Below are 21539 nucleotides of genomic sequence, written 5' to 3'. Positions count from 1 at the left end.
TGAGAACCCTGTGCTCTGCTTTAGCGGGGCAGCGTAGCGTGCAGTCCAGGAGCTAGCAGGGCCATGGAGCCCGCTAATCCCTGGGTTTTCAGGAGCCCTGGCGCGTACTTGATGAGTCGGGGCAAGGAAGGGGCCTGCATGGCTCTCTCGCTCTCCCTTTGCTCCCCAACACTCATTCTGTTTCTCTCGATCACTATCTATCCATCTATCCCCCCCCCCCCCCCCCACCTCCCACCTCCCCCCCTACCCCCTTCTTTTATTATCTCTCTCTTTTTCACACGGCTCTCCCCCTCTCCTAGCATCCCCTGGAGCAACTTTGCAAATGACTGGATTCCAAGTGTTTACTCAGCAATACTCTCTCTCTTTCTCTACCCCAATTCATCTCTCTTTGTCTCTCTCTCTCTGTTTCCCCCTCTTCCTTTTCTGTGACTCGTCAAATGAGGAGAGGGGAATCAGACATGAAGTGTGTTTTCAAACAGATGCGGCCAAACCAGGGCTCCATGCCCGCCAAAAGATGAGTCTTGCTCTGGGACTTGACACTTCCCCGAAATGAGGCGTGATGATGCACTTTGTGTGCCTTGTCTGTCATGTAGAGCGAGAACCATCACTCACACACAAACAACTTTAACCCATTTAGGAATGTGTTGCTAGTAGCAATGAGGAAAGATACATTTTCATTGACAAACTTTCATTTTGCAACTCATTGTGATTTTCAGAACCATAATTTCAGGATAAAATATTAATACTGAACCGATGGCAAAATAATAGAGCGACATTTTGATGAAACATTTAAAGAGCTGAATGTTTAACACTAAAACAGTAGTGAGGAAAGGATGCCTTGTCACGTTTCTTGAGAAAGAAACCAAAAGGATATCAAAGCCACAGCAAGTCCCACATGAAATAAAATATAAGATGTTGGTTATTATGAGTGTAAGCAGGACTTAAATGATAAAGGACCATAACCTTTTGTTTTACACAAAAACAGAACAGACCACAGAACACATATACAAGGACAAACAATGAATCGGATGATGGCTAGCATTAAATCAAGAGTAGCCAAGGATTTCTTTGCCAAGATCAGACAAACACAACAACAGCCTGACTGGGGGGTTTGCCAAGGACAATGATATGATATATTGGTCAAGGCATATAAGGATTGAGGAGTGGTGTGGGAGGGGGGCAGGGAGGTTACTTGTAACTACGTGCTGTCGGATTGCAACAAGCTATGATCGTTTAGTCTATCTATCAATACCTTGATGCAATCTGAATTATTGTTGATTTCACATAGAGAATAAAAACATGGAGTTTGTGTACTGTGGGAAAAATATGTTCAGAAGGCTGGTCAGGCATTTTTTTGAACCTACAAATGCTAAAGCACATTTGTAAAGCACTTTTCAGAGCTGTGGCCACTTGAAGCACATAACAACAGCCATATATTGTTTCACTTCTTATGACAAATTTACTTATTGTAAGACGCTTTGGATAAAAGCGTCTGCTAAGTGCCCTAAATGTAAATGTAACAATTATTGCCTCACATTCACCCATTCATACACACGTTAATACACCAACGGCGGTTTAAACCATGCAAGGCAACAGCCAATTTGTCGGAAGCCGTTGGGTTAAGATGTCTTCGACAACTCAACACTCAGCAGTGATGAGCAGGGAATCAAACCAGCAACCTTCCCGTTGCCAGACAACCTGTTCTACACTGAGCCGCTGCTGCCCCATATGTGTATTCAATTCATGTGTGTGAGCCAGTAGTCAAATATGTTGGGAACAGTGTGTGCGTGTGTGCGTGTGTGTTTGTGTGTGTGCCTGTGCATGCGCATGTGTATGTGTATGTGTGTGTGAGAAGAGAGAGAGAGAGAGAGAGAGAGAGAGAGAGAGAGAGAGAGAGAGAGAGAGAGAGAGAGAGAGAGAGAGGGAGGGAGAGAGAGAGAGAGAGAGGGAGAGAGAAAGAGAGAGAGGGAGAGAGAGGGTGCTGAGCCATAGAGAAAGAGAGAGAGAGAGAGAGAGAGAGAGAGAGAGAGAGAGAGAGAGAGAGAGAGAGAGAGAGAGAGAGAGAGAGAGAGAGAGAGAGAGAGAGAGAGAGAGGGGAAGGGGGGGGGGAGAGAGTTAGAGGAGCATGGAGGTAAAGGGAGATTTGGCCCGGGGATTAGCGAGAGGCTGCAGGCCCCAGGGCAGTGCGACATGTTTCCTGGCCAGAGCCCCTTTTTGTCCTGGCTGACCTGGCAGCTCTGGGGGCAGACCCCCATGGACACACCCCTGCTCCCACGCCTGTCTGAAGCTGTTAGCCACCGGCCGTGAGCGGCTAGCTGGGCTTAGTGTTGTCTGGACTGTGGCTGGAGTGGCTGGGTGACTGAGTGAGTGAGTGGATGAGTGTGTGTGTGTGTGTGTGTGTGTGTGTGTGTGTGTGTGTGTGTGTGTGTGTGTGTGTGTGTGTGTGTGTGTGTGTGTGTGTGTGTGTGTGTGTGGTGAAGGAGAGAAAAATGATTTTGGTTTATGCCTTGATTTCTCTCATTCATTTCATTCCTACATTTTTAATCAGATATGGCTTAGTTTTTTAAAACTCTAATACAAGTCTCTGCTGGTGATGTTAGTTCAAAACAACAATCCCACTGATTGAACGAAGCACCGTAGCTCTGCATCACATAATGCATAACAGACGCAGGGTGCGTTGACACATTGTTAGTGCGCGTTGTGCAACACATGACATTGTATAATATGTAGCCTTGTAGTAATCGTCACCCCTTTTTACTGTCAAAATAATCATGGAGGAGCAGTGCCGTGTGTGTGTGTGTGTGTGTGTGTGTGTGTGCGTGGGTGTTTGAACTGCTTGTCTACATAGCAGTTGTAGAGTGAGTGGTGTTTTGACTTCAAAATCCGTTAGAAAACAATTCTCCTCTCTGGCCGCTCTGCTGTTTGATTATCAATCGCCGAAAATGAACATGAAGTGATGATATTGTCTTTTCTACCCCCAAAGGCTTTCTTAGCTCAATTGCTTGTTTTTAATGGCCGGTTATTATTTTTTGATTGCTGAAAGACTGTTGGGTTTGGAGCAGAAGGACCAAAGCGTGTTGTTTCTGCCCAGGACCGAGAGAGAAAAAGTGAGCGAGAGATAGAGAGAGAGAGAGAGAGAGAGAGAGAGAGAGAGAGAGAGAGAGAGAGAGAGAGAGAGAGAGAGAGAGAGAGAGAGAGAGAGAGAGAGAGAGAGAGAGAGAGAGAGAGAGAGAGAGAGAGAGAGAGAGAGAGAGAGAGAGGGTAACATCTGGTAAAATAAATGTGTGTGTGTTGACCTGCTTGTGTGTATTCTTGTTTAGAGAGGAAGATGAGAGAAAGAAAAATGGTGTCAGACTAAATAATGCGCATGTCTGTAAAACATCAGGCGTGTATACATTTGAGGAAAACATATTACCAACTTGAATGCACTGAGGAACATCAAAATCAGTTGGCTCGGACACTTCAACAATATAGTCTTAACATTTTATTATTTACTTCCAGGACCACGATGTTGTCTCAATAGCTGCACGATTTTAAAAAAGTCGCATGGCCGCAAGAGGGTAACAGATTCCCTCCCGGTCATTTGTCCGCGTGTGGCGTCATCATCACCCCCCCCCCCCCCCCCTCCCACCCCCTTCCACTCGCCCTTATAAAAATGTCAACGGCTCCCTCTCACCTGGATTTAGGCTGACCACTCTCGACGCGGGGCATCCAGCTGACTTCACCTTTATGCCAGTGTGGCCAGAGGACTAAACTCACTGGCGTCTTCCGCTACATGAGACCGTAGGTCACGGGAGCATCGTCTAAGATAAATAAACAGTTTTAGAAGGAAGGTGAACACACAATTATTTTATGAATCTGGCAAATTATTCGTACTATTCGGGCATGTGCAACATGACGGCCGAGACGACACAGCACTCGCCGGTGGAGGCGTCCAGCCCTGTTGTCCTGTCCCCGAACGTCAGCCTGGACTCCCCGCTGCCTCCGCCGTCTGTGATGACACAGGCCCGGTCCAAAGACAACGTCCTCATCAAGTCTGAGCCCCGGGGGACCAGTCCCAACACGGAAGACGGGACCGATTTGGGTCACAGCGAGGACCACCTGTCGACGACGGGCAGTCGCCGCCGGAAAAGGCCCGTTCAGAGGGGGAAGCCGCCCTACAGCTACATCGCTCTCATCGCTATGGCCATAGCCAACTCGTCGGAGAGGAAACTCACCCTGGGGGGCATCTATAAGTTCATCATGGAGCGCTTTCCCTTCTACAGAGAGAACTCCAAGAAGTGGCAGAACTCCATCCGCCACAACCTCACCCTCAACGACTGCTTTGTCAAGATCCCGCGGGAGCCAGGCCGGCCCGGGAAGGGCAACTACTGGACTCTAGATCCCGCCGCGGAGGACATGTTCGACAACGGCAGCTTCCTGAGGAGGAGGAAGAGGTTCAAGCGAACCGACGTGAGCACATACCCGGGATACATGCAGAGCACCAGCGCCTTCACGCCGACCCCCATGGGGAGGCCCTCGTACCCTAACACCCTGTACCCGGGTATCGGTTCCGGCTACGGGACCCAGCTCGCCACCTCTCCGCACCCGGCGATGCTGCATCACTACCAGAGCTCGGGGGTCGGGCAGGGACAGCCGCGCATGTTCAGCATCGACAACATCATCAACCAGCAGACGCTCCAGGGCGGGCCCGGGGGAGGCGGGGAGCTCAACGCCCAGAATCTAGGGTTCGGCGGGCCGGATCTGAGCGGTATGTCCTGCTCTGTCACCGGGGTGTCCGATCAGTCGGCCTGCTTCCAGACCCAGAATATGAACCACGCCACGAACATGCTCGGCAGGAACAACGGGAACATCTCCTCCAACCTGACCTCTGGGTACCCCTATTCTTCATCTTCTTCGTCGCCTCCTCCTCCGCCGCCTCATCCTCACTTACCCGCCATGAGCCAGGCGGGCTTCTCCCCCGGGAGCTCCCAGGTGTACTGCCCGGGGAACAGGCTCTCTCTGCCTGCGCTGCGCTCGGGCTCCTGCGCCGAACACACGGAACAGCTGCTGGGGCTCTCCAACTCGTACAACAACTCGTACATCCGACAGAGTAATTTTGCATCGGGGTTAGAGCGGTATATGTGAAGGAAACATGGGATAGAGAGAGAGAAAGAGAGAGAGAGAGAGAGAGAGAGAGAGAGAGAGAGAGAGAGAGAGAGAGAGAGAGAGAGAGAGAGAGAGAGAGAGGGAGAGAGAGAGAGAGAGAGAGAGAAACGGAAAGCACAACAAAATCCTCACGACTAACATTTACAAAACATTCCATTTTTAAGGTGTAAAGCCATCTGATTCGTGTGACTGCGTCGCTGTCCTAACTTATGTGTGGGTGTGTGTGTGTGTTTGTGTCCACAATTTTTTTCTAAAGAGCACTAGTTGTGTGTTGGATATTATTGTTGTTAGTTTGACTTTAATGGTCATGTGATGTAATTCTTTTTTTCATAATCTATTTAGTTTAGTCACGTGGGCCTATTGTTTATTTTATATTTATAGCTGTGCTACTGATGTTCACATGTTGACTGATGAAATAAAGTTTGATGGTTTTTATTTCTGATATTAACTGTGGTTTCATTTGAGGATTTCAGTCACAATATCAGATTGATTCCCATGAATGGCGTTGTGTCTCCCACCTGAAAGATTCATGCGGCATCAGGAAATGTCAATTTTGGGCAAAGTATTTCGTTTTAGGGTTACAGTGAGGGATGGCCAATGTTTCAAATGCTTAGCAGCATGCCTGCAGTCCATATAACGGACAGTCAATTCAAATGTATTGATGCAAAGGGTCGGTGTTTCCGGCCTTTAAGCTCTGCTTTGTCTGCGGTCGTGCATGGGAGCCGCTTGACTATAGCCTATTCGATAATAATGAAACATAAGAGGCTTTTTCTAATTATTTAGTGATAATATTTACCCTATAGGCCTATTAGTTAAATATATTTAAATAAAGATCCATACGGTATAGAAGTCCAGTTTTTTGTATACAAATAATGCTTTATATAAGGCCTTACAGAAGCAAACTTAAAAATGAATAGGCTATTTTCAATTCGCTGCACGACACCATAATAACGGACTCTGTGCCCTCTCTGAAACATCTATAACTGTTCCTTTTTCCAGGGGTCAAGAAAATTTCTTAAAATACAAACGTTGAATGGCCTAAATAATAGGCCTACAACTTCAAAATAAAATACCATCACATGGTCCTCATTCAGATAATGGTCTATCAACTCCGTGTCGCTCTTTATCCAAGAGTCGGCCCTTCACATTCCAACGGGGGGGCCGTAGTGTATCGGTCCGCAGAGGGTTGGAACCCCACCAACCAACCAACACGCATAATTTCAGGGATGGATTATGCCCCCCCCCCCCCCCCAGAATCAAGTAGGCCGAAGTTTCGCATTTATTTTATTGAAGCAGCAATTAATCAGGGGAAATTAATCATTATATTCAAATAGTGGACAGGCAAGAGCGGAAAGTTAAACGGAAAGTAGACAAGCCGTTCTATAATAATGTTAAGACTCCAAATATTGTATCAAGTATTTCATTGAGATAGCCATTTCCACCAGAACCTCCTAACCTCCCCATTGGTTGAATAAAACCCTGGCTGAATGTAACGATACATCAATTAGCCTATGGGCTACTGTGTGATCACTCTGACAATTCCGTGAAAGGTCAACTTTGCTCTGGCGCGACCGTTGTCATTATCCAGCCATGGGCGGGACCACAGATGATTGATAGTTGAAATATGAGGCTATAGGGTTGCATTCAGTTTGATGGGCAGTAGAGGGCGCTTTGACCTCACAAAATACATCTGCAAAAATGGTTTGGTAAAAAAAAAAATCACATAGGTATTATAGTTAAATTGTGTTCATCCACACGAAGTTAATGACATATTCATTTGTTTATAATAAAGCAATTATAGCATGCATGTTTTTTTACATGAAAAATCTAATTATTCACAACATCACAATTAGCCCTTCTCATTCGACAATAGGTTGTTTTTCAACAATAGCCTTATCATAAATAATCGGCTAACATTATTTTTATGATAGGCTATGGTGTGTGGTTGACACAGCTGATATGCCATTTAATAAATAGGTTAGGTCTACATGTCACCGGGCGGCTTTTAAGAAGTAGGCCATGGGTATAGCCTTGAAACAAATACAAACACAGGTAATACCATGTGCGTGAAACCTTCTAATATCATATTTGCCTAGATTCAATATTTAATATTTGCATTTATTGATCACAGGCTTTTAGTATTTACCTTTTAGAGAAATTGACAAATTGTAATTTCCGTTAATCAAAGGCTTGGACACGGTTCTCCTTTGTGGTTGGTCTGACTCGCATCATGTGACTCACATTCACCACAACCCTTTTAAAAATAAACTCAGCACAGTAAGAAACGTTATGGCCCCACAATATACCCTGAAGAGGCAGCATGCGTAGTTCCCCCTGAAGTGCCTTGCTTTTGAACTGATGCTTGAGTCTGTGATCGTTTGGCCTACATCCGTGTCGTAGATGAATGAGGTGATGATGCGTGCGAATTAACGCCATGTTTCTTCAACCTAATGACAGGAATGTCTTGACGTCTGTGTGCTCTGAAGGGCCCAAAGACATCACATCGCCGTGTCATCTCTACCATCTCGCATAACGAAGATGGATCGGAGCAGGTTTCAACTGCAAGGGCCTTGTGTTTATCCATATGCGAATTATGTAGAAAATGCAGATGGATAATGTTATGACTTCTTGACAAGCAAAACATGAAACTCGTGAGAAATGATCAGGGACAACCTTTAAAATCCTTTTTTATATATTTTGTATTCATATGAATAAAGGCTGCATAGTGTTTAAAAGTCTGGACGTTGTTTTGTTATGCTTTTGTTACATGCTCGTTTCATTGAGGAAAGTCATGGAGGTTTAGGAAATGATAATAAAAAATGGAAATGAAAATGCAATCGCTGAAAATGTTTAGCCTAAACATGTGAACAATGATACGTAAATATATAATGAATATTGTCTGTAGCTCATGTAGGTAATCAAGCAGTTTGAAATCCACATTTTAATTTTACGCCTATTTTCTATCATTCGTTTATTATTATTGGTATAGTTGACCAATATGATGTTGCATTGTTTATATTGTGATCATGTCGGGCTGGCAGACTTTTCTGAATCTTAATCCATCAATTAATATAAAATAAATTTGGGACATTAACTCTATCAACATTATACCAGCATGCCCTTAATCACACCATTAGTATGGGTTACACTCTAAAGTGGCCTGAAATCGAATTAATGATTATGATGGGGCTCACGCTCGCCATCCTAACTGACCAAAGGTTCCACAATCTCTTTGAGTTCCTGGTCAACAGTGACACGATGTCACGTGGTCGGTGCCGTCAGATAAAAAGCTTTTGAGGGCTATGAAGGAGGAGAGTGTGAGACTTCCACTGGATACTTACCCATTCCTGCGCGTGAAAATACAGCCTTTTGGATATATTCTCGCGTGACCTCGCGTAACAGAGGTACAAACCAGAACGCAAGTCCTCGTTTAATGGGAAAAAAACTGTTTTCAATCCAAGAAGTTTTTTCTTCGCGTGAAATCCAAAGTTTTGCCTTGAGTGAGTGCACGCGATCCCAATCCGTGAATGGTCGTCGGACACGCAGAACACACAGGTCAATGACTTTTTAATCTTTCTCACACCATTTATTCTGAAATGTGTTGGTACAGCTGTCGAAGAAGCCTGGTGTAGTGTTAGGGATTGGATCTTGCAGACTACAGACTTCAGTATCTAAATCAGGCGATAGGAGCTGACAGAAGGGACCGCGAGAGAGCGGACGATAAACGGTTTCTTCCAAGGATGACTTTAGGGGCGGAAATGTCCGACAGCTCTGCATTGTCCGAAGACTTGGACATCGATGTGGTCGGGGGAGATATCGCAGTGGGCAAAGACGGAAAATATATGCATCACGATTTTAACTTGGACAATGACTCCGACGATAACTTCTCTCAGAATGCCAGTGAGAGGGTGTCCTCCCCGGGACTCAGCAGCTCCGAGTGTCAGTCAGAGCAGATGGGCTCCAACGCCGAGCCCGGGAGCATGGTTGGGGACAAACCCAGCAAAAGTGCCCTCGTAAAGCCACCCTACTCATATATAGCTCTTATCACCATGGCAATCCTGCAGAGTCCCAAAAAGCGCCTCACCTTGAGCGAAATCTGCGAGTTCATCAGCAACAGGTTCCCATACTACAGAGAAAAATTCCCCGCTTGGCAAAACTCAATCCGCCACAACCTTTCCCTTAACGACTGCTTCGTCAAAATCCCCCGGGAACCTGGGAACCCTGGAAAAGGCAACTACTGGACCCTGGACCCCGAGTCCGCGGACATGTTTGACAACGGGAGCTTTTTACGCAGGAGGAAGCGCTTCAAGAGACATCAAACCAATGAAATCTTAAGGGACTCCGGGGGTTTTCTGCCAGGGTTTGGATATGGCCCCTACGGGTACAACTATGGACTCCAGCTGCAGAACTTCCACGCGGCTCACAATCCGTATCACCCGCACCATCCGGGGAGCGCGTTCCCGTTCCAAAGCGCGCCGTGCGCACTGCCTACTCCAGCCTCGATGTTCCCCACGCCCCATCCCTTACCCTCTCTCTTAAGTGCCGATTTACGAAAGCCATTTTACCCCCAACTAAGCCCCACTTTACCAAGCTTGCCACCCCTCAAAACGGACACTACCGTGCCGAGCAGGCCCTCTTTCTCCATCGACAACATCATTGGCGCCGCCAACTCCACGGCCTCGTCGTACGGCTCACAGTCCAGCAACCAGGCGCAGATCCTGGCCATGCTGACCCCGGCACTCGCCTCTGCCTCCAACCACTTAAACATCTCACAGGAGAGCATATTACTAGCGGGATCAGCGAGCCAGGCGTTCACAAGCAAAACGTCCAATATGAACACTTGTCCTTTCTAAATGCCCGGTGACAATTATCACTTCGAACGGGCGTCATTAACAGCCCATTGTGGTAGTACCGACCGTTTTGGGAAGGTAGGATAAACATTCGTTGCGGGAGGGGAAAAAGAGTGTCGAGACTCTCTTTCACTGTTCATACGATGCGAGAAAGGATAACTTAAAATGTATATTTATGTTTTTTTTCTTTTTTTTTGTAAATATGTGAATAATAACGAGAAAAACAAGACGATTTGAGAAAGGGTCTTCTTACTCATAGTTATTGTACATTTTTGTCCTGGATTGGTCGAGTATGAAAATATCATTTTTATTTAACATAAGTTAAATGTCTCTTATCTCTATTGGGATGATTTGCGTTTGAAATAAATAATAATAATAATAATTATAATAATTGAGATTTCTATGGTTTGTATTGTTTTTATATTTTGTGAGAAATAAAGCACTGTTGTTGGCATAGGCTTACATAAACCGCAAACTCAGGTTTTTTAGAAAGCACATCCAGAGAAATGGGGTTCTGATAATAAATGCCTAACCTTTTCCACCACAACTCCAGATCTCCTCTTACAGGCCGTCTCGATAAATGTGTGACTTTACCATTTCATATTGTCATGGGCATGTAGGTTATGGGTATTGGTGTAAAGAAGAGCGTGAACTCTCTCTCTGTCTCTCTCTCGCCCTCTTTCTGTTTAACTGTTGTGCGTATAGGGTTCGTTTCTATCTATTTCACATCAAATTAATCTGTGAAGCGTATGTCTTGTGTTGCCAATAGAGAGAGACAAACCCAATGTTTATAGGCCATTTTTGTTGTAATGACAAGAATAATAAATGTTTGTGAATTTCAACATACATCTGGTTAACTTTTTCTATTGCTTTACGAGAAGTCCGTATTAGGCCTAAATATAGTCTTCTCAAATATGATTTGTGAAAAAAAACACCTAATTTAATAATATTTTCATTGAAATGATGCAATTTGTGAGGCTATGCAATTTGTAATATTATAGCCTAAGCGTTAGTATTACAGTTACCAATGAAGATTAGCCATTAGGCGGTAAAGTTGACTACAATCGTTATCGTTATTATATGATTATCTATACAAATACATAAAATCCTTACAATTGTTTAAAGGTTGATTTTAGCTGTAGTAATTAAATATATTAACCTATATCTTCCGGAAACTCAAAATTTAAAAAATAACACAATATTTGGTCTAGGCCTACTTAGTGTTAAATACCTAATTAAAACCACTTAATTGGGTGGAAAATCCCCATCCGTATGCTGACTCGGTTTACTTGTTGTCTCCTTTTTGAACAAAATAAATCTAGCAGCCTAATTTCGATGGAGATATTGAAAAGCCCCTTAATCGTATAGCTAACCGTCGACAGTGAGAAATATCACGCAACAGTAGGCAAGGATTTCTCTTGTGTGGCTTTGGGGCCACTTGTAAAGGACCATTTTCTAGCAAGTTACAAAAGCCCTAGTGAATGGGGACGCGAGTGGGCCACGGCGGTCTGTAATTGAAAGTGAGCGTTCTACAAGGATACCCACGATCCCTCGGGGCTTCCTTGCTAATTTGTAGCAGCATTTTTCATCGGGTGCTCCTAATCCACCATAATGCGGCTTTTTTGCCCGTTTGTTGATGTTGTCAGCGAAGACCCCGTGCCCAGGGCCTGAATATGCACACAGCGAGTGGTCCCCTGTGAGTCGAGCCACACACATTTAGCCCCTGAAAAGCAATCTTCTCAAAAGGCCCTCGGTTTGGGCCGCTTTCATGTCATCTGTGTTGTCTCGGGATACATATAAAAGAAGCACAGGGACGGGGCTACAGAAAACAGACCCATTGGTCTATTGCAGAGTTGGTCGGACACATGTTCCCCGACAGAAGGGGGTGTAAAGCCTCCTTTATTTGCCAGATCTGTGTGCAAATGGTTAAATTAGTTTGCGGGGTGTTTTGACAGATGATTATTAAGGCAGGACGGTGGGAGGGCTGACTCCCGGCTCTCTCCAATTCTTTGAAACGGGCACCGACACAGTCCTGCTTTCTTCATCCAGACGCTCCCTTTATTTACCCCTTCCTTTATTTCTGCTTTAGGCCTACTATAGCGTGAATTAAAGCTCTTATTATACCGCCGGTGAGTAACACTTTGGTAGGACTATATCATGTCCATGGTTCCTGCATTTCCATCTCACAGATCTCTTCAAATACAAATGTAGGTAATAAAATGGCATGAAATATATAGGCCTATATATTTGATGCCCGGTTAGATATCCATGTTTGTCATCGTTTGCATGGCAAATGAGTTGGAATCCCCATGAAGTGACTATTCCCGTCAGGAACTGTTTGCAAATGCATTAGTAGTAATAGCCCACCACAGGTAATTTGGATTCCATTCACGGCAAAAATTAAAAATCGTCAGCAACATCATAGTCGGGAGCAATAATTATTTAAAATATATATGCTTATATAAATTCAAAATAATAATTATTATTAGACGCCATCCTTCTTCTTCTTCTTCTTCTTCTTCTTCTTCTTCTTCTTCTTCTTCTTCTTCTTCTTCTTCTTCTTCTTCTTCTTCTTCTTCTTCTTCTTCTTCTCTAGTATCTTATTACATTAATAATAAGAATACTAAAGAAGAAGAAGAAGAAGAGAAGAAGAAGAAGAAAGAAGAAGAAGAAAAGAAAGAAGAAGAAGAGAGAAGAAGAAGAAGAAGAAGAAGAAGAAGAAGAAGAAAGAAGAAGAAGAAGAAAGAAGGAAGGATGGCGTCTAATAATAATTATATTTTTGAATTTATATAAGCATATATTTAAATAATTATTGCTCCCGACTATGATGTTGCTGACGATTTTTAATTTTTGCCGTGAATGGAATCCAAATTACCTGTGGTGGGCTATTACTACTAATGCATTTGCAAACAGTTCCTGACGGGAATAGTCACTTCATGGGGATTCCAACTCATTGCCATGCAAACGATGACAAACATGGATATCTAACCGGGCATCAAATATATAGGCCTAATATTTCATGCCATTTTATTACTACATTTGTATTTGAAGAGATCTGTGAGATGGAAATGCAGGAACCATGGACATGATATAGTCCTACCAAAGTGTTACTCACCGGCGGTATAATAAGAGCTTTAATTCACGCTATAGTAGGCCTAAAGCAGAAATAAAGGAAGGGGTAAATAAAGGGAGCGTCTGGATGAAGAAAGCAGGACTGTGTCGGTGCCCGTTTCAAAGAATTGGAGAGAGCCGGGAGTCAGCCCTCCCACCGTCCTGCCTTAATAATCATCTGTCAAAACACCCCGCAAACTAATTTAACCATTTGCACACAGATCTGGCAAATAAAGGAGGCTTTACACCCCCTTCTGTCGGGGAACATGTGTCCGACCAACTCTGCAATAGACCAATGGGTCTGTTTTCTGTAGCCCCGTCCCTGTGCTTCTTTTATATGTATCCCGAGACAACACAGATGACATGAAAGCGGCCCAAACCGAGGGCCTTTTGAGAAGATTGCTTTTCAGGGGCTAAATGTGTGTGGCTCGACTCACAGGGGACCACTCGCTGTGTGCATATTCAGGCCCTGGGCACGGGGTCTTCGCTGACAACATCAACAAACGGGCAAAAAAGCCGCATTATGGTGGATTAGGAGCACCGATGAAAAATGCTGCTACAAATTAGCAAGGAAGCCCCGAGGGATCGTGGGTATCCTTGTAGAACGCTCACTTTCAATTACAGACCGCCGTGGCCCACTCGCGTCCCCATTCACTAGGGCTTTTGTAACTTGCTAGAAAATGGTCCTTTACAAGTGGCCCCAAAGCCACACAAGAGAAATCCTTGCCTACTGTTGCGTGATATTTCTCACTGTCGACGGTAGCTATACGATTAAGGGGCTTTTCAATATCTCCATCGAAATTAGGCTGCTAGATTTATTTTGTTCAAAAAGGAGACAACAAGTAAACCGAGTCAGCATACGGATGGGGATTTTCCACCCAATTAAGTGGTTTTAATTAGGTATTTAACACTAAGTAGGCCTAGACCAAATATTGTGTATTTTTTAAATTTTGAGTTTCCGGAAGATATAGGTTAATATATTTAATTACTACAGCTAAAATCAACCTTTAAACAATTGTAAGGATTTTATGTATTTGTATAGATAATCATATAATAACGATAACGATTGTAGTCAACTTTACCGCCTAATGGCTAATCTTCATTGGTAACTGTAATACTAACGCTTAGGCTATAATATTACAAATTGCATAGCCTCACAAATTGCATCATTTCAATGAAATATTATTAAATTAGGTGTTTTTTTTCACAAATCATATTTGAGAAGACTATTTAGGCCTAATACGGACTTCTCGTAAAGCAATAGAAAAAGTTAACCAGATGTATGTTGAAATTCACAAACATTTATTTCTTGTCATTACAACAAAAATGGCCTATAAACATTGGGTTGTCTCTCTCTATTGGCAACACAAGACATACGGATTAACACAGATTAATTTGATGTGAAATAGATAGAAACGAACCCTATACGCACAACAGTTAAACAGAAAGAGGGCGAGAGGAGAGACAGAGAGAGAGTTCACGCTCTTCTTTACACCAATACCCATAACCTACATGCCCATGACAATATGAAATGGTAAAGTCACACATTTATCGAGACGGCCTGTAAGAGGAGATCTGGAGTTGTGGTGGAAAAGGTTAGGCATTTATTATCAGAACCCCATTTCTCTGGATGTGCTTTCTAAAAAACCTGAGTTTGCGGTTATGTAAGCCTATGCCAACAACAGTGCTTTATTTCTCACAAAATATAAAAACAATACAAACCATAGAAATCTCAATTATTATAATATTATTATTATTATTATTTCAAACGCAAATCATCCCAATAGAGATAAGAGACATTTAACTTATGTTAAATAAAAATGATATTTTCATACTCGACCAATCCAGGACAAAAATGTACAATAACTATGAGTAAGAAGACCCTTTCTCAAATCGTCTTGTTTTTCTCGTTATTATTCACATATTTACAAAAAAAAAGAAAAAAAAACATAAATATACATTTTAAGTTATCCTTTCTCGCATCGTATGAACAGTGAAAGAGAGTCTCGACACTCTTTTTCCCCTCCCGCAACGAATGTTTATCCTACCTTCCCAAAACGGTCGGTACTACCACAATGGGCTGTTAATGACGCCCGTTCGAAGTGATAATTGTCACCGGGCATTTAGAAAGGACAAGTGTTCATATGGACGTTTTGCTTGTGAACGCCGGCTCGCTGATCCCGCTAGTAATATGCTCTCCTGTGAGATGTTTAAGTGGTTGGAGGCAGAGGCGAGTGCCGGGGTCAGCATGGCCAGGATCTGCGCCTGGTTGCTGGACTGTGAGCCGTACGACGAGGCCGTGGAGTGGCGGCGCCAATGATGTTGTCGATGGAGAAAGAGGGCCTGCTCGGCACGGTAGTGTCCGTTTTGAGGGGTGGCAAGCTTGGTAAAGTGGGGCTTAGTTGGGGGTAAAATGGCTTTCGTAAATCGGCACTTAAGAGAGAGGGTAAGGGATGGGGCGTGGGGAACATCGAGGCTGGAGTAGGCAGTGCGCACGGCGCGCTTGAACGGGAACGCGCTCCCGGATGGTGCGGGTGATACGGATTGTGAGCCGCGTGGAAGTTCTGCAGCTGGAGTCCATAGTTGTACCCGTAGGGGCCATATCCAAACCCTGGCAGAAAACCCCCGGAGTCCCTTAAGATTTCATTGGTTTGATGTCTCTTGAAGCGCGCCTCCTGCGTAAAAAGCTCCCGTTGTCAAACATGTCCGCGGACTCGGGGTCCAGGGTCCAGTAGTTGCCTTTTCCAGGGTTCCCAGGTTCCCGGGGGATTTTGACGAAGCAGTCGTTAAGGGAAAGGTTGTGGCGGATTGAGTTTTGCCAAGCGGGGAATTTTTCTGTAGTATGGGAACCTGTTGCTGATGAACTCGCAGATTTCGCTCAAGGTGAGGCGCTTTTTGGGACTCTGCAGGATTGCCATGGTGATAAGAGCTATATATGAGTAGGGTGGCTTTACGAGGGCACTTTTGCTGGGTTTGTCCCCAACCATGCTCCCGGGCTCGGCGTTGGAGCCCATCTGCTCTGACTGACACTCGGAGCTGCTGAGTCCCGGGGAGGACACCCTCTCACTGGCATTCTGAGAGAAGTTATCGTCGGAGTCATTGTCCAAGTTAAAATCGTGATGCATATATTTTCCGTCTTTGCCCACTGCGATATCTCCCCCGACCACATCGATGTCCAAGTCTTCGGACAATGCAGAGCTGTCGGACATTTCCGCCCCTAAAGTCATCCTTGGAAGAAACCGTTTATCGTCCGCTCTCTGCGGTCCCTTCTGTCAGCTCCTATCGCCTGATTTAGATACTGAAGTCTGTAGTCTGCAAGATCCAATCCCTAACACTACACCAGGCTTCTTCGACAGCTGTACCAACACATTTCAGAATAAATGGTGTGAGAAAGATTAAAAAGTCATTGACCTGTGTGTTCTGCGTGTCCGACGACCATTCACGGATTGGGATCGCGTGCACTCACTCAAGGCAAAACTTTGGATTTCACGCGAAGAAAAAACTTCTTGGATTGAAAACAGTTTTTTTCCCATTAAACGAGGACTTGCGTTCTGGTTTGTACCTCTGTTACGCGAGGTCACGCGAGAATATATCCAAAAGGCTGTATTTTCACGCGCAGGAATGGGTAAGTATCCAGTGGAAGTCTCACACTCTCCTCCTTCATAGCCCTCAAAAGCTTTTTATCTGACGGCACCGACCACGTGACATCGTGTCACTGTTGACCAGGAACTCAAAGAGATTGTGGAACCTTTGGTCAGTTAGGATGGCGAGCGTGAGCCCCATCATAATCATTAATCGATTTCAGGCCACTTTAGAGTGTAACCCATACTAATGGTGTGATTAAGGGCATGCTGGTAATGTTGATAGAGTTAATGTCCCAAATTTATTTTATATTAATTGATGGATTAAGATTCAGAAAAGTCTGCCAGCCCGACATGATCACAATATAAACAATGCAACATCATATTGGTCAACTATACCAATAATAATAAACGAATGATAGAAAATAGGCGTAAAATTAAAATGTGGATTTCAAACTGCTTGATTACCTACATGAGCTACAGACAATATTCATTATATATTTACGTATCATTGTTCACATGTTAGGCTAAACATTTTCAGCGATTGCATTTTCATTTCCATTTTTTATTATCATTTCCTAAACCTCCATGACTTTCCTCAATGAAACGAGCATGTAACAAAAGCATAACAAACGTCCAGACTTTTAAACACTATGCAGCCTTTATTCATATGAATACAAAATATATAAAAAAGGATTTTAAAGGTTGTCCCTGATCATTTCTCACGAGTTCATGTTTTGCTTGTCAAGAAGTCATAACATTATCCATCTGCATTTTCTACATAATTCGCATATGGATAAACACAAGGCCCTTGCAGTTGAAACCTGCTCCGATCCATCTTCGTTATGCGAGATGGTAGAGATGACACGGCGATGTGATGTCTTTGGGCCCTTCAGAGCACACAGACGTCAAGACATTCCTGTCATTAGGTTGAAGAAACATGGCGTTAATTCGCACGCATCATCACCTCATTCATCTACGACACGGATGTAGGCCAAACGATCACAGACTCAAGCATCAGTTCAAAAGCAAGGCACTTCAGGGGGAACTACGCATGCTGCCTCTTCAGGGTATATTGTGGGGCCATAACGTTTCTTACTGTGCTGAGTTTATTTTTAAAAGGGTTGTGGTGAATGTGAGTCACATGATGCGAGTCAGACCAACCACAAAGGAGAACCGTGTCCAAGCCTTTGATTAACGGAAATTACAATTTGTCAATTTCTCTAAAAGGTAAATACTAAAAGCCTGTGATCAATAAATGCAAATATTAAATATTGAATCTAGGCAAATATGATATTAGAAGGTTTCACGCACATGGTATTACCTGGTTTGTATTTGTTTCAAGGCTATACCCATGGCCTACTTCTTAAAAGCCGCCGGTGACATGTAGACCTAACCTATTTATTAAATGGCATATCAGCTGTGTCAACCACACACCATAGCCTATCATAAAAATAATGTTAGCCGATTATTTATGATAAGGCTATTGTTGAAAAACAACCTATTGTCGAATGAGAAGGGCTAATTGTGATGTTGTGAATAATTAGATTTTCATGTAAAAAAACATGCATGCTATAATTGCTTTTTATAAACAAATGAATATGTCATTAACTTCGTGTGGATGAACACAATTAACTATAATACCTATGTGATTTTTTTTTTTACCAAACCATTTTTGCAGATGTATTTTGTGAGGTAAAGCGCCCTCTACTGCCCATCAAACTGAATGCAACCCTATAGCCTCATATTTCAACTATCAATCATCTGTGGTCCCGCCATGGCTGGATAATGACAACGGTCGCGCCAGAGCAAAGTTGACCTTTCACGGAATTGTCAGAGTGATCACACAGTAGCCCATAGGCTAATTGATGTATCGTTACATTCAGCCAGGGTTTTATTCAACCAATGGGGAGGTTAGGAGGTTCTGGTGGAAATGGCTATCTCAATGAAATACTTGATACAATATTGGAGTCTTAACATTATTATAGAACGGCTTGTTACTTTCCGTTTAACTTTCGCTCTTGCCTGTCCACTATTTGAATATAATGATTAATTCCCCTGATTAATTGCTGCTTCAATAAAATAATGCGAAACTTCGGCCTACTTGATTTCTGGGGGGGGGGGGGGGGCATAATCCATCCCTGAAATTATGCGTGTTGGTTGGTTGGTGGGGTTCCAACCCTCTGCGGACCGATACACTACGGCCCCCCCGTTGGAATGTGAAGGGCCGACTTGGATAAAGAGCGACACGGAGTTGATAGACCATTATCTGAATGAGGACCATGTGATGGTATTTATTTTGAGTTGTAGGCCTATTATTTAGGCCATTCAACGTTTGTATTTTAAGAAATGTTCTTGACCCCTGGAAAAGGAACAGTTATAGATTTCAGAGAGGGCCACAGAGTCCGTTATTATGGTGTCGTGCAGCGAATTGAAAATAGCCTATTCATTTTTAAGTTTGCTTCTGTAAGGCCTTATATAAAGCATTATTTGTATACAAAAAACTGGACTTCTATACCGTATGGATCTTTATTTAAATATATTAACTAATAGGCCTATAGGGTAAATATTATCACTAATAATTAGAAAAAGCCTCTTATGTTTCATTATTATCGAATAGGCTATAGTCAAGCGGCTCCCATGCACGACCGCAGACAAAGCAGAGCTTAAAGGCCGGAACACCGACCCTTTGCATCATACATTTGAATTGACTGTCCGTTATATGGACTGCAGGCATGCTGCTAAGCATTTGAAACATTGGCCATCCCCACTGTAACCCTAAAACGAAATACTTTGCCCAAAATTGACATTTCCTGATGCCGCATGAATCTTCAGGTGGGGAGACACAAACGCCATTCATGGGAATCAATCTGATATTGTGACTGAAATCCTCAAATGAAACCACAGTTAATATCAGAAATAAAAAACCATCAAACTTTATTTCATCAGTCAACATGTGAACATCAGTAGCACAGCTATAAATATAAAATAAACAATAGGCCCACGTGACTAAACTAAATAGATATGAAAAAAAGAATTACATCACATGACCATAAAGTCAAACTAACAACAAAATATCCAACACACAACTAGTGCTCTTTAGAAAAAATTGTGGACACAAACACACACACACCCACACATAAGTTAGGACAGCGACGCAGTCACACGAATCAGATGGCTTTACACCTTAAAAATGGAATGTTTTGTAAATGTTAGTCGTGAGGATTTTGTTTGCTTTTCGTTCTTCTCTCTCTCTCTCTCTCTCTCCTCTCTCTTCTCTCTCTCTCTCTCTCTCTCTCTCTCTCTCTCTCTCCTCTCTCTCTCTCTCTCTCTCTCTCTTTCTCTCTCTCTATCCCATGTTTCCTTCACATATACCGCTCTAACCCCGATGCAAAATTACTCTGTCGGATGTACGAGTTGTTGTACGAGTTGGAGAGCCCCAGCAGCTGTTCCGTGTGTTCGGCGCAGAGCCCGAGCGCAGCGCAGGCAGAGAGAGCCTGTTCCCGGGCAGACACTGGGAGCTCCGGGGGAGAAGCCCGCCTGGCTCATGGCGGGTAAGTGAGGATGAGGCGGCGGAGGAGGAGGCGACGAAAGAAGATGAAGAATAGGGTACCCAGAGGTCAGGTTGGAGGAGATGTTCCCGTTGTCCTGCGAGCATGTTCGTGGCGTGGTTCATATTCTGGGTCTGGAAGCAGGCCGACTGTCGGACACCCGGTGACAGAGCAGGACATACCGCTCAGATCCGGCCCGCCGAACCCTAGATTCTGGGCGTTGAGCTCCCCGCCTCCCCGGCCCGCCCTGGAGCGTCTGCTGGTTGATGATGTTGTCGATGCTGAAATGCGCGGCTGTCCTGCCCGACCCCCGAGCTCTGGTAGTGATGCAGCATCGCCGGGTGCGGAGAGGTGGCGAGCTGGTCCCGTAGCCGGAACCGATACCCGGGTACAGGGTGTTAGGGTACGAGGGCCTCCCCATGGGGGTCGGCGTGAAGCGCTGGTGCTCTGCATGTATCCCGGGTATGTGCTCACGTCGGTTCGCTTGAACCTCTTCCTCTCCTCAGGAAGCTGCCGTTGTCGAACATGTCCTCCGCGGCGGATCTAGAGTCCAGTAGTTGCCCTTCCGCGGCCGGCCTGGCTCCCGCGGGATCTGACAAAAGCAGTCGTTGAGGGTGAGAGTTGTGGCGGATGGAGTTCTGCCACTCTTGGAGTTCTCTCTGTAGAAGGGAAAGCGCTCCATGATGAACTTATAGATGCCCCAGGGTGAGTTTCCTCTCCGACGAGTTGGCTATGGCCATAGCGATGAGAGCGATGTAGCTGTAGGGCGGCTTCCCCCTCTGAACGGGCCTTTTCCGGCGGCGACTGCCCGTCGTCGACAGGTGGTCCTCGCTGTGACCAAATCGGTCCCGTCTTCCGTGTTGGGACTGGTCCCCCGGGGCTCAGACTGATGAGGACGTTGTCTTTGGACCGGGCCTGTGTCATCACAGACGGCGGAGGCAGCGGGGAGTCCAGGATGACGTTCGGGGACAGGACAACAGGGCTGGACGCCTCACCGGCGAGTGCTGTGTCGTCTCGGCCGTCATGTTGCACATGCCGAATAGTACGAATAATTGCCAGATTCATAAATAATTGTGTGTTCACCTTCCTTCTAAACTGTTATTTATCTTAGACGATGCTCCCGTGACCTACGGTCTCATGTAGCGGAAGACGCCAGTGAGTTAGTCCTCTGGCCACACTGGCATAAAGGTGAAGTCAGCTGGATGCCCCCGCGGTCGAGAGTGGTCAGCCTAAATCCAGGGTGAGAGGGAGCCGTGACATTTTATAAGGGCGAGTGGAAGGGGGTGGAGGGGGGGGGG

General features: G+C 44.6%; 2 protein-coding genes and 2 pseudogenes across 2 annotated transcripts; 2 read left to right on the top strand and 2 right to left on the bottom strand.

Moving 5' to 3' along the window:
- The first annotated feature begins 3852 nt into the window (after positions 1–3852).
- On the top strand, positions 3853–5127 carry foxe3 (forkhead box E3). The gene has a single exon (XM_056604415.1). It carries the CDS (start codon positions 3853–3855, stop codon positions 5125–5127), a length of 1275 nt encoding a protein of 424 aa, XP_056460390.1.
- Positions 5128–8466: 3339 nt separating this feature from the next.
- foxd2 (forkhead box D2) lies at positions 8467–10844 on the top strand. The gene has a single exon (XM_056604462.1). The coding sequence runs from the start codon at positions 8889–8891 to the stop codon at positions 9999–10001; it is 1113 nt and encodes a 370-aa protein (XP_056460437.1). The 5' UTR covers positions 8467–8888; the 3' UTR covers positions 10002–10844.
- A 4377-nt stretch (positions 10845–15221) lies between these two features.
- Positions 15222–16355, bottom strand: LOC130392793 (forkhead box protein D2-like; annotated as a pseudogene).
- Positions 16356–20055: 3700 nt separating this feature from the next.
- The window catches only part of LOC130392791 (forkhead box protein E4-like), a 1758-nt pseudogene continuing 274 nt past the window's right edge, over positions 20056–21539 (bottom strand).

The sequence above is a fragment of the Gadus chalcogrammus genome, chromosome 12, assembly GCF_026213295.1.
Source record: "Gadus chalcogrammus isolate NIFS_2021 chromosome 12, NIFS_Gcha_1.0, whole genome shotgun sequence".
NCBI classification, from domain to species: domain Eukaryota; kingdom Metazoa; phylum Chordata; class Actinopteri; order Gadiformes; family Gadidae; genus Gadus; species Gadus chalcogrammus.
This window is presented reverse-complemented; position numbering and strand designations above follow the sequence as displayed.